At 43.9% G+C, this 14,175-nt stretch overlaps 1 protein-coding gene across 1 annotated transcript in view; it reads left to right on the top strand.

The window, feature by feature from the left end:
- Positions 1 to 12,653, top strand: part of LOC147417900 (uncharacterized) — a 45,119-nt gene extending 32,466 nt beyond the window's left edge. The window contains exons 3-4 of the mRNA XM_086507404.1: positions 9,297 to 9,891; positions 10,489 to 12,653. Coding sequence (XP_086363530.1) covers positions 9,297 to 9,891; positions 10,489 to 11,926 — 2,033 coding nt within the window. The 3' untranslated portion in view covers positions 11,927 to 12,653. The remainder of the gene's footprint in view (positions 1 to 9,296; positions 9,892 to 10,488) is intronic.
- Positions 12,654 to 14,175: the final 1,522 nt, after the last annotated feature.

Genomic DNA, 14,175 nt, shown 5'->3' with positions numbered 1-14,175 from the left:
CTATTTTTTGTGGTGCGTATGCCCTATCAACTACCTCATTTGTGCTAATTTTTTCGATTTCATGCTTCTTTTAGTGCTAGGCTTCATTAGGGCTGAGTCTACCCTTGATCTCTGGAGTCATGACAAAAACTCAATACGCTGAACTTTGTGTTGATGTATGCTCATGTGTGTGCGCGTGGTGTGTGTTGTGTTGGGGAGCATATGTTAGTACCTGGTTCTACCCACTATTGGGCACTGACGACGCTAGTGGGGATGTAGTGGTATTTAGTCAATACTATGCATGATGGAGCTGATGGTTATATCGTCTTGTGGGTGACTACCATGGGTCTATACCTTGCACTTTCCTTCAAGGGTGAATCCGGGCTTATCTTGGATTCATCTAGGTATATATGTTCAATACATGTCTTGAGCGAGCCTCGACGTCCTCAGTGCAACCTTCTGCTCCCATGATAGGCAGATCCCTGGAGCCACCTCCGGCCAAGAAGGCTAGACCTGCTATTGGACTAGTATCCGATATTTCTGATATACACCTCGAGATTTTTAATGAATTATGTAGAGCTTATGGAAAAGTCAACGGCTTGAAAGCCCTTATTTTCTTTGACCCCGGAGCTATGAAGAACTTCATCTATCCAAAATTCTTGAAGCAGATGCACTTTGATTATGATGCAGAGGGTGGAGAAATTGAAGCTGAGCTAGCCATGGGGCAAACTAGAAAGTGGTACCGTTCATTGGTGCACTTTCAGTGACTATACAAGATTATCATGGAAAAGCCGATTTCCACATTAAGAAGTTGGGCAATTGCGACGTTCTCTTGGGCATGCCATGGCACGACAAGAATGATGCAACTCTCCAGGTCCGGAACCGAATCATCACCGTGATGCAGAAGGGCAAGCCGTTGTCCTCAAAGTTCGGTTGTCCGAACAAAACCTTGAATGACCTCTCTAGTTGTTTTCTAGTTAGATACTTTTGAACATTGTTTCAGAAAGTATTGTTTGAAATTTGTTTGAAATGGATGCTATCTCTCTTAAACCTGTCTTGGTGCTGATTTGAATTGTTTGACTGTGGTTTTAAATACTGGTTTCAATGATTGGTGATTTTACTCTCGGGTGGAGAAGTGAAATATTGTTTTGGTATTTTTTGAAAACCTCGGAACGACGCAGGCCGATGCCTGGGGAGCGTTTGGTTGTATGCTAGAAAACCTCCGAACAACGCAAACTGCGGTCTGGGGAGCGTTTGGTTGTACAGTCCTTTGAGCTCATGGCTAGGTTATTTGCGGAGGGAGTGACGACGTAGTCGTTGAGTAGCTTCATACCGCAGACCGTTTGTCTCCGGGGAGTGCTCAACGGCGCTGTTTGTTGTGTCTTGTAACATGCATATGTAAGCATCTGTGTTGCATTGTGATGTGCTAATTACTGAATATTCCTAATTGGATGAGATTGCCTGGGTATGTAATTTTAGTGCATCAAGACACCCGTGGAAGATCAGTACAGTCTGGGTGTGATGGCTAATTTTACTACGCCGGAATATCAAGAGTTCTGATCTGGACGAATGGAGAAGCTAACTCCTTGATCAAAACAGTCGAAAGGAGAAGCTAACTCCTTAACAGAAAAGAGCAAACTGATTGTCCCTGAGAATGTCCCTAGGAATGTCCCTCGGAAATTTTTGAGCTAACTTGAGTTGTTTTGCAGATATGCTGTAATCGCGGTCGATTACTCTCTTTCAAGAAGGGGAGATGTCACAAACTGCTAACGTGTCAAAGCCCTAAAGAAGGGAGCCAACTTGTAGATGTCGACCGAGGGGCCTAAACCCTAAGAAGAACAAGTAGCAGAAGAAGAAGAAGTCCTTCCAACTTATTGGGACCCCGTCCGATGGGGCCCCAAGTGACATAAAGGATTAAAATAAAGCGCATACACACAAAAACTGATGACGTGGCAGATTTCCGAAAATTGCGCTGGCAGGATGACGTGGCAAGTTGTACGGAGTTCTGCGTTTTGCGTTGGCTGATGGCGTGGTAGGTTGTACGGATTTTCGTAAATTACGCTGACAGCTTTTTGGTTTTGCTTTTGGACCATATGCTTTTGAGTTTGAAGGCTTTTCATTGTAATTGCTTTTTTGTCACGTGACACATCTAACCCTATGTGTTCGTGGACAAGCTACAGTACGACAAGGGTTTAGTCAATCCAGTCAGTCTATATTAGAAGTGATCTGGCACTTTTGTGAGTCTATTCGTAGACTGTGCATGACCAGACACTTAGTGTAGATGCATATCCTTTGGTTGCACACAGCATGATCATAAGCATTCCCATCAAAATCCATCAGAATCCTTCAGGGGAATTTTCCATTTAGCCTATTTTACCTATTTTTGGCATTTTTCACTTATTAATTTAAGTGACTTTCCAACAAAAGTAGGTAGGGCAATTTGGGTAAGAAAATATATAAGCAAACCAAAGCTAGCACTAAATGGCAGAAGAGGCAACAGGAGCCAAGCTCAGTAGGCAACTTCTCATCAAGACCTTGGTGGTTTCCCCCACCAAGCAAGAAGAAACAGAACCTCTGCTAGCGTTTTCATAAACACATCAGCCTAGCGTTTTGAAGACCCCATCGATTGCAGACATTGCCAATTCCAAGCAATGAAGACCAGTAGAAAACTGCCCTTACGAAGTAGCAAATTCAGCCCGGTAAGACCTCAGTTTTCAGCCTTAAGAAGCCTCAGTTTTCAGCCCTAAACCTGCAGATTTTCAGCGACAAAGACCCACAGAAACAGCCCCCGAAATCAGCGTTTTTTGGATTGTAGCAGATTTCAGCCCATAGCGTTTTTGGACAGCAGTAGAAAGATTGCAGATTTCAGCCCTTAGGTATGTCTTGTCGTCACCATGGTCATCGCGGAAATAACCTAGACTTGCATCAGTCTCATGCATCACCAATGTACCAGATTGTGCATTCGGAGGAGGGTTTTACAACGTCTCTGGTGTCGTATCTCTCTTCTCTCTCTATCTCTCAGTCTCATATACTTGCAGGCACAGTGTCCATTCACTGTGTTTATGATCATAGTATTCTCTCGTTAAGAACGGAAGGCTCTACCTTCCATAAGAACAAAAGGAACCTTTGAGCATAGTTCGGAGCACTCATCTTGAGCAAAGCGCAAACATTCATTCCGCTGCACCTAACATTGGTATCAGAGCTTTGGCAATGTTCTGTATCACTCAAGGAAAGAACCACAAGAATCACAAGAAATGTTTTTGCTTGTTGCGGTCGCACGAACCCAAGTTCGCTTGGGCGAGTCGATTCCTAATCGTGTTTTTGAAGAGTGACAGGAATCGCAAGAAAGAAGGGCTAGTCCAGCCTCCCCTTGTGTCTCTTTTCACTCATTGAGAGCGGACCGTGCACTTAGCGGCCGGCCAATCGACGTGAGGTGGGAAAAAGCAACCTTGGTGTGAGCGCAAGGCCACCAAGGGGTGCGCCCGCGGAAAAGAGCAGTACTCGAGTGAAGAGAAGATCCTTCTCAAACACAGATTGCAATCGAAAGAAAACCTCAAGAACCTCAAGACCCTCAAGAACCTAAGAACTCAAGAACCCCAAGAACCCAAGTTCCTCGTGAACTTAAGAACCCAAGACCATAAGAAGCCACAAGAACCCAGGACTTCAGTGGATGGTCGTCACTCGAAGCGGAATGGATACTTCGCTTGGAGGTTATGAGCATGAGAGAGGCGAAGAAGAATTTTCCCCACCAGGAGGTTTTTCCGACCCTCCCCCTTCCCCATCTACGCCAAGGATTGCACTAAATCCTATGGAGGAGTTGAATCAGTTGTTTATGGAAAGGAAGTTAGAACGCGAAGAAAGAGAAGCAGAAAGAAAGGCCTATGAAGAAGAAATGGCAGCCATAGATCGTGACTACGAAGAAGAAGTGGCAGCCATAGAACGTAAGTACGACTTGGAAGAAAAAGAGGTCCCACAAGCGGTGTAAAAAGGAGACCGATCTGGTAAGCACCTCAACCACTAGTGGGGGGGCATGTCACAAGACGGGCACCACGTGCCAATAGAAAAGAACAGACTAAACAAACTTTTAGCACTTCAATAACAACTGAAAGAGAGAGAGATGACACGCGACACGGAGTGGAGGAATTCGACCCCAGAGAGTATTGGCCCCAAACCTTGGCGTCCCTTTCGGTATTTCTTTATATTACTGCTGATTCACAAAGTACAATAGCCGGGGAGCACCTGCTCTGCAATCTGTGCGCTAAAAAGTGCAAGAGAGGGCCCCCAAGGCTCATATTTAAAGGCCCAAAGCCTAAAAGCATCAAATATGAAAAGCTGACCCCAAAAAATCACTTTCCTAAAATTTCGGGATTTCCCTAAAAATCCGCCTCGAATTCCGAGACGTCCGTACAGGTGCCACATCATCATATTTTGATGTGCAAAGTCTTTTGAGTGTGTTCTGCTTTATTTTTAATGACTTTATGTCACTTGGGGCCCCATCGGACGAGGCCCCCATAAGTTGGTAGGACTTCTTCTTCTGTTACTTGTTCTTCTTAGGGTTTCTAGAATTAGGCTTTGCAGGTTTTAGGGTTAGGGTTTCCAAAACTAGGGTTTCAACAGTTAGGGTTTTTGGCAGAAATTAGGGTTAGGGTTTTTGCTCTCGAGCAGCCACATCATCTGTAAGTTGGCTCCAGTCTTTAGGCTTTGACACCTCAGCATTTTGTTACATCTCCCCTTCTTGAAAGAGAGTAATCGTCCACGATTACAGCATATCTGCAAAACAACTCAAATTAGCTCAAAAATTTCCGAGGGACATTCCGAGGGACAATCAATTTGCTCTTTTTATTAAGGAGTTAGCTTCTCCTTTCGGCTGTTTTGATCAAGGAGTTAGCTTCTCCATTCGTCCTTATCGGAACTCTTGATATTCCGGCGTAGTAAAATTAGCCATCACACCCAGACCGTACTGATCTTCCACGAGTGTCTTGATGCACTAAAATTACATACCTAGGCAATCTCATCCAATTAGGAATATTCAATAATTGACACATCACAATGCAACACAAATGCTCACATATGCATGTTACAAGACACAACAAACAGCGCCGTTGAGCACACCCCCGAGACAAACGGTCTGCGGTATGAAGCTACTCAACGACTACTTCGTCACTCCCTTTGCAAATAACCTAAAAAGGTCCGGGCCATGAGCTCAGAGGACTGTACAACCAAACGCTCACCAGACCGCAGTCTGCGTCGATTGGAGGTTCAAGTATACAACCAAACGCTCCCCAGGCATTGGCCTGCGTCGTTCGGAGGTTTTCTAGCATACAACGAAATGCTCCCGCTCCCCAGGCATCGGCCTGCGTCGTTCCGAGGTTCAAACAATACCAAAACAGTATTTCCCACTTCTCCACCCGGGAGTGAAAATCACCAATCAATGAAACGAGTATCAAACCAAAGTCAAACAATTCAAATCGGCACCAAAACAGGTTCAAAACAGATACCATCCATTTCAAACAGATTCTAAACAGGATCACCAAACAAGATCAAACAGAACTCAAACTTAAAAAGCAATCTCGACATCAGTCGAGCTCGAAAAGTCGATTGACTTTCCATCTTGAAACTTGCACCAAAAATTAGGGTTAGGTTCCTTCCATGAGGTCGTAGCCGAGCATAGCATGGTCCATTAGCTCTTGGACAGACAGTGTTTCTTTGGCGGCGATGGTAGTCCCAAGATAGCAATCGCACTAAACCTCCAGGGTCATCTGCTCGTGAAGAGACATCTACTGAGAGATGTCGAGAAATTTCAAGATATAATCTGCTAGGGTTTCCATGGCAAGCATTTTAGGATACCCCACTCTGCCAGAAGTTGCACTCCGAAGGAAGATGTCAGAAAGAAGGTCTGCTCCAAGTTCACTGTTGCAGCTACTCCACGTTGTTGATATCCTTGGTTGAAAGTTCTTCTGGCTCTTCCCCTAAAGTTATTAAATCCATTATAGTTCCTTGTAGAGTTGGTTCCTTTGGCTTCAAGAGGCTTAGCCCTGAGAAGGGCATCCTGTATTGATGTAGGCCTCATGGCTTCGAGACGTGTACTCAGGGGTTTATTGAAGCCTTGACAGAAACGGGCAATTTGTTGCTCCATGGTCATCTGAGGAGCATCGCATCGTAAAGACACAAACTTGGTGTGGTACTCTTGTAATGAAAGTCCTAGCTGACCTAGACCAAAGAATTTGTTCATCTTGATAACCTGATGTGCAGGAGGGAGATAGCGTTCTTTGATTGCATGCTTCATTTTCTCCCAAGACGGACTACTCGTGGGATTATCTCTGCAGTGTTGCTTCCACCAAACTTTGGCATCTCCGCTGAGACGGAACATACCCAACATTGTTTGGTTTTCCTGAGCAATTCTTGCAATTTTTAAAATAGTCGTCCATAGCATCTAACCATCCTTCGGCATCTCGCTCTAAATTGGGTCCCTCTCCCTTGAAAGTAGGGAGTTGAACTTGCTTTAATAGTATTTTTTTCTCTTGAGCAACAGTGTAAACGCTATTTACACGAGTATTAGTGGAATTTAGTACCAAATGAAATCTCTCTTAACTTATGCTTTAAACTTATCTCATACTCAAAAAAATTTGCACACAAAATGAAGACAATTGCCAAACCATAAATAAAATTGCTTATAGCATACCAATGAGAACCATAGTATGTACAAGAGTTAATACAATCCATGAAGGTCCTACTATGTACAAAGGCGACAACAATCCTATTGCGCTCCAAAACGGCCCCAAATCTGTCCCAAATGGTCAGTGGTCAACAGTTCAAAAAATCCTAACAGCTACAAATGGTTGCAAAAAAACACTTGTACGGAACGAGCACAAGGAATGGTACGGGACGGAATCTACCGGATGGAACAAGACGTCCCATATGTCGAAGGAGAACTACCCTGCACTCCACTATCGGGGTGAAGCAGGGTTGCCCGCTCTCTCCTACTCTATTAGGTATGTATGTGGATGTGCACCTCTATCACCCTCTCTCTCAATATAGTCAGAAACCTTGGCAGGGACATGGATTCCATTATTGTTATATGCTGATGATATTGTGTTGATCTCCGACTCTCCGAAGGGGAAGCAAAGTCACTCGGATGCTTTGCATAGGTTTGCTCACAACAGTGGTTTGTCTGTCAACCTTGGTAAAACCAAGGTTATGTTGTTTAACACCACCCCACAATAGACTAGAAGATCAACACCCACATTCACATACGACCATGAGACAATGGAGTATACAGATGCTTACACCTACCTTGGGGTGGTCTTTAGTGGACCAGCCATTTATTGAGGAGAGCAACAGACACTAGACTGACTAGAGCACATGCAACATTGGGTGGATTGGAGAGAATGTGTTCACAGATTCAGTTTCAGGAGACTCGAACGAAGCTCTGGCTTTTTGACACTTTGGTGGCTTCCGCATTGCTCTATGGAATTCACATATGGGGGCCTTCATTGGATCATCACCGGAGGTCGGGTCGGACTGATGGATGCGGAGACATGGAGAAGCCTCTAATCTCTATGATCTCGCAGCTTATAAGAGCCAAGGCTTCACTACCACGACATTATTCAAGCAGAGCTAGCTGCCCTATAACAAAATGTTGACATGTCAAAGCCTAAAGAATGGAGCCAACTTACAGATGATGTGGCTGCTCGAGAGCAAAAACCCTAACCCTAATTTTTGCCAAAAACCCTAATTGTTGAAACCCTAATTTTGGAAACCCTAACCCTAAAACCTGCAAACCCTAATTCTAGAAACCCTAAGAAGAACAAGTAACAGAAGAAGAAGTCCTACCAACTTATGGGGACCCTGTCCGATGGGGCCCAAAGTGACATAAAGGCATTAAAAATAAAGCAGAACACACTCAAAAGACTTTGCACATCAAAATATGATGATTTGGCACCTGTACAAACGTCCCGGAATTCGCGGCAGATTTTTAGGAAAATCCCGAAATTTTAGGAAAGTGATTTTTTGGGGTCATCTTTTCATATTTGATGCTTTTAGGCTTTGGGCCTTTAAATATGAACCTTGGGGGCCCTCTCTGGCACTTTTTAGCGCGCAAATTGCAGAGCAGGTGCTCCCCGGCTGTTGTACTTTGTGAATCAGCAGTAATATAAAGAAATACCGAAAGGGGCGCCAAGGTTTGGGGCCAATACTCTCTGGGGTGGAATTCCACCACTCCGTGTCGCGTGTCGTCTCTCTCTCTTTCAGTTCAGTCGTTATTGAAGTGCTAAAAGTTTGTTTAGTCTGTTCTTTTCTATTGGCACGTGGTGCCCGTCTTGTGACAGTGGTATCAGAGCATCAAGCGTGTGCTTTTCTGAAAGCATACCGGTCCTACAAAAGAGCAGACAAAGCTATTGGAATTTTACCGGACTTATTAGCCACTCCTACCCATACTTCATCGCGCATCGCACCGATGGGGCCCCAACCAACCTTGTTAAGGACCCTCCACACCGTTACCGATGTCACGTGGTATACATATCCAATGGCAATGCAAGACTGTTCTGGACTGTATGGATGATGTAGCCGCTGTAACTCTTCAGAATGAAGCATCTCTGGGGCTAATTTAATACTCCAAGGGATTCTGGCTTGATGGTGGTTGCGAATGGCCACCACGGGGGGTAGATCAAGGGCTGCCGATTTGAGAGTATTCAAGGGTGAATGGTGGCTGCAAAAATGCAGATCTCAGATGCTGAAAACACAGCAGATCTAGCATTAATGCAGGATGAAATTGATGTGGCAATGGATGGGCATCAGAAGGGGCTCAGTTCCAAAAGCAATGGGGCTTTTGACTTTGAATTGATTAGCTAATTGGCTCCCCTTGTTGACGTTTAATTCTTATCGTTTAGCCTTCTTCCATGAACCACTAGTTTCTAGTCAAGTTCATGAATCACATTGTTTTAATTTCCTGATTAAAGTCGGTCCCAACTCTTTCAGATATTAAATTTTACTGACTTTCAAGCACATATTGCCTTAGTGGTTTAAAGATTAGAATGAAAATTTGAATTATGCTCATCTGCTACCTCTTTTACTTGAATTTTCAATTAAGGGCTGATACGACGTCTGCCAGTTTTAAGGACTTCGGATAATCACATCAAGTCTCTAGTTACAACTTGCTCAGATTGCCTGAAGTGAAAAGGAATTGCCTTTGAATTATATAGCGATTTGCGCGTGTGTTTCCATCCCTGACTTTGACTAAAGAATAAGCATAATAAGTCTCTAACTCGGTTACAGTGATATCTTGAGATGAAAATGGAACTTCTTTTTTGAAAATATAGGTAGTTTTTATCTGGGTCTGGCTGATCCGCAGCCCGGAAGGTGCAGGAGGACAGATGGTAAAAAGTGGAGGTGTGGAAGGGCAGTGGTGCCTGAACAAAAGTATTGCGAGAGGCACATGCATAGAGGACGGGGCCGCTCCAAAGCAGCTAAGTTAGCCAAGGTTCCTACTGTTGATACAAACCAGCCCCACAGCTCAGGGAGACCACTTAATCAGCCCCTTATTCAGCTTCTTAACCACCTCACTGTTCCAGTCCAACCTCCTAGCCAACCTCCTGATGCAGTGCAACAGCCTTCAGCTCCAGCCCAGCCCCTGAAGTGGCTTCAAAGATCAGCACAAACATTCCAACAGCCACATGCCCATCTTCCGTACCTAGCTCAACCCCTTCTTGCAGAACCACTTAGCCAGATTCCCATCCAATCCAAACCCCTTGATTGGGCCATTAGTCAGTCCCCTATGCAAGCTGAACCCCTTAATCTTGGGCAATCCAATGGTAGACCCCCTATTCTAGCACAAGCCATCCCCATGAGTGCAGTTTCTGAAGTCAAGATCAGGCCTGGTCGTACCAATGGATCAGTAATCGCTGAAGCAAGCAGGTATATAGTGGCTTCTTTTTCTACTTGCTATTTGTTTCATTTTTGGCTCCAGGAGCCTATCTAGATCACCTTGTGAATTTGAACAGATCATTGTAGTTTAAGTCGGTTTTTGAAGTTGGTGGGTGGTCTGCAGGTTTTTGAGAGTTGCTTTGAAGTTTGCTTCTTATTAGTTTCAAAGCAGCGTATATGTGGGCTAATCAAGTTTTAACAAAACTTTTTGCTTAATCAATGGCCTATCGGTTTCAATGAACTCTTGCATTGAGGATTTAGCTTTGCATATGCTGTATTTTGATGAGTGCCTCTCTCACTGGAATGGCTATGGATGCGTGCTTTTCTTTAAGGAAGAGTAGTTCCTGTGGTCAGAGCAAGTGAATTGGAGCGAATTATCCAATACACTTAATTTCTGTTGTGTTGCGATATCAATTTGATGTGGCATGCATGCTAGCAAAAATTGGGATGTTAAGATGCATCTTGAATTGCTTTGTCAGATGCTTGATACATTAAATGGTGTGAACAATGTAGAAGTTATTCGACACGTCATCCTCGTAAGCATCTAAAGTAGTACAGGGTCACTCACGAATCTCTGTTTTCTTACAGGGTGCACACAGATGATCCTAATGATGTGTTCAACTTAGATGTGCAAGGCTTAAAGCGGCTTCTTGAGAATGCCCCTTGCAGCATGCGATCAAGGAGCTCTGCAAACATACAAAAGCAGGTACCAAATGTAGCAGATTTGTTGAACGTGGCACATATACGAAATCTGAATACCCTGCCGAAGAAGCCACCAAGTCTGATGGACATACTAAAAATGGTGGACCCTGGCACTACCACTAGCGCCAGGACCAATACTACCTCCATCCTCCAACATCAGTCTCCAAATGTGACTAAAAATAGTGTTGTACCTGCCAACTGCTGCCCACCTGGCAAGAAATTACCTGGCATAGGATATAGTGGAACACTGCTATCTTTGACATGGTCTGATGAGCAAGCAGCACAAAAACGAAATAAACAGCATACACCCAATGTGCCTAGCTCTGTTGGCTTGTTGATGCCACATGCGAAGGAGGAGACAATGCCCCTAAAGCTCTTTAAGGTGAAGTGTGAGGGAGAAGAAGGGGCGCTTGATCTTCACAAGCTAAATACAACTTCATTACAAAGACGTACAGAGGGGGATGGTCTCTATTCTTCTGCAAGAGAGGATTCAAAAGGACCAGTATCTAACTCAGTGGAAGGTTGTGCAAGTCACCTTGCTAGCGTGGTTTGCCGCACTTCAGAACTTGCCAATGGTAGCCAGTCCAAACTACCCCTCCTGGTAAATGAGAGCCATAACTGTTCTGGAAGCCCTATTAATTTAGAGAAGACCTGTTTAAATCTGATGGAAGGGAGAAATCAAAGTGCAGGTGAGTTAACAAAAGATGCCACCAGTTTGGCAGATGGTGACTCCAAATCTGTTGAAGGTTCAAACTGTCAGAAACTGTCAGCTACATTGGACATAAACAGCTCCGCTCAGGCAGAAGGGGGTTTTCATAGAAGTTTGATTGAACAAGAGAGTAGCCCAAGTTTGATAAAAATAGTTTCAAATCACCAAGAAACTTCTCCCAAATCGGAGTCAGGAAGCCTCCTCTTAGTGGAAGGGAGCTTGGATTCCTGTGACTCATCAGGCAAATCAGAGGGGTTTCTTCCCAGTTTGGTGGAGAAGAGCCCAGATCAACGTGGAGGCTCAGAAAGTCCAGATACCAGCAGCGCCATTTTAATGAAGAAGAGGGTCGATGAACTTGAGGGCTGTGCCAATCTGGACATAAATAGCCCTATTCTAGTTGTTGAGGTTGAGTGCCAACCTGATAATCTCGATCTCGGAAGGACTATCACCAGCTCAACGCTACCGATGGAAATTCTGCAAACAAAAGCGGCTCTTGACAGGTCATCCTCAGATAGTAGCTGCAATGCTAGCAGCTTTTCCAAATCTACCCTGAGCTTGGACGCTGCTGCTCTAAGCAATGTCGAACCATCTCCCCATGTTAGCCTTGCTAACTAGTGGGCCAGCAGACCAAGTCCATGCATAAGGCATATTATCTTGGCTTGTTACTATCGAGCCCTCGGCTGATAAGGCTGCAAGGTCAGTCGGTTTCTCTAATCTAACGAGGGGTAAATGGCCTTGGGGAAAAGGAGTGGGGGAGGGGACGAGACTCTGGTGGCTATGTAACCTGCTTTCAAGAAGACAAGGTGCTTTGAAAAGTACTGCGATACTTCTGAAGACGAAGGAGAGCTGGCCACACTGCAAATCCCATCTTCAGCTATTCAATGCTGCCGGAAAGGCTGCCTATATGAGCTCAATTATTTTTTCAGTTCACCTATGTACGACTGCCACTCGCATGCTCAAGGTACGTTACTGGTTACAAATATACACATGGAACAGAAGTTGTAATATGCACGGTTCTCTGATGATTCTATCGAAAGAAGTGCTAGGGGTTCTATGCTCTTCTGCACCCCCAAAGCCTTCTTTCCTAACCTTTCTAACTATTGTGGTTAAATGTACACTTTTCAAGCTGCATCTGAGCAGCTGTTAAAAAGTTCTGAAAAAATTAACACTCGTTACAATGGAGCTGGTCTGCTTTACCACCTTACTTGTATTCATAAAGGATAGGAGCACCTTATATGTCAAAAGCACAGGATCTTCTTTTAATTGGAAGTGTCCGCCTGGGCTTTTCTTTGTAAAGGTTATATAGTCTCTATACAGCGTAAACAGGAACCAGTTATTTCCATTTGCCTTGTAAAATCTCTCTCTCTCTCTCTCTCTCTCTCTCTGAAGGCTCAGACCATTCATTTGTGTGCATCTGTCTCATTTGCTTGAACCCCTGTGGCTTTTAAATCAGAGGAATGACGGAGTATAACTGACGGATCGACTAGATACACAAGGCTTTGTTAATGTGAAGAATGAATTTCTGTGCCTTCCGAATGAGAGGAAAATGGATTAGGATCAACGAATGCAATGAATGTCAAGTTTTCATCGAAAGTGAACCTCATTGTAATCTCTTTTTGTGCAAATCTTGCCATTTAAAGCCAGTGAAAGGCGAGTAGAGCTTTTCAGAACAAGTGGGTGACTTGTGCGTATCACTGTGCCAAAAATTATATGAAAAAGTTGATGTGGCTTTCATTGGCATCTTGTAAAGGTGAGTGTAGGGTGTGTGTACATGTATTCATGCTTCCATGTGCTTGTGCACCCTTGTCGTACATGCGGTTCCCCGAGAGAGAGAGAGAGAGAGAGAGAGAGAGAGAGATTTCATTAACTGTCCTGACCTATGGGATCATAAGAAAATATCATGCGGGGTGATGGAGGTGACTCGATGCTCAAGGATTGTGGAAATGAGTAAGAGTTCATGGCTGAAAATGTGGAGAAATCGAGCTCTAATGTGATCCGAAGGTGAGCATCAAAGTAGGCTGAGACACTTGGGACTTGCAAACCTTTGGGGACAGCAAGTGCGGAGTCGATGAGACTTCTAGTCGATGCCGAACGCCTTGTTTCACATCGCATGGAATGAGAGCTCATGGAGGTGGTAGTGCATATTAGACTCAAGGGGATGGGCTTGAGCATTCGTTGTCGTACATACACTTGAGAGGCTTCTTAAGCATGCACACTTTGTTTCTTGCACTTTTTGAACAAAACCATGAGGTGTTGTTACACACTTCCTCGTGAAAATCACCGTTAAAAATCCTAGTCTTATGTCCAATTGATATACATTCCACCGATCATGAATTGCCAATTCACAAAGGCTTTGAATGATAGTTAGAAGACCGATTTCCAAGAGATTTGAAAGTGACTTCATGTGGGGTCCCGAGAAGTGCCATCCCACGCAAATGGCAAATTGGTTGGATGTTTTCTTGGGATTTGAAATTTGTTCTCTACATGTTTTCAGATGAAAAGCATTCTCTTTTTATCATTTCTTATAGCGTGAAATATGACAAACTTTTCCTAGTGGAAAAGACAGCTTAACAAAAGTTTTTTAAAAAAAGGGTTGGACTTAAATGATATCGATTGCAAAGCAGATCTAACAACTGTATATGTTAAATGCATGATAAAGCATTAGAACTTTATTATTCAATTTTATTCTCAACAATTTCATAGAGGGATACTTGAATGAGGCCTTCAAAACATGTATAATAGCCCCTTGATCCACATTGATGTATTAAGAGATATAGACATCTCTCTCTCTCTCTCTCTCTCTCTCTCTCTCTCCATAGAATGCAGTCTCCTAATATACAACAATTAATATTAATAGAAAGTGA

This window comes from Adiantum capillus-veneris, chromosome 30 (genome assembly GCF_014529385.1).
Source record: "Adiantum capillus-veneris isolate H3 chromosome 30, ASM1452938v2, whole genome shotgun sequence".
Taxonomy (NCBI): domain Eukaryota; kingdom Viridiplantae; phylum Streptophyta; class Polypodiopsida; order Polypodiales; family Pteridaceae; genus Adiantum; species Adiantum capillus-veneris.
The sequence above is the reverse complement of the archived record's forward strand: the minus strand, read 5'-3'. Positions and strand labels throughout refer to the sequence as shown.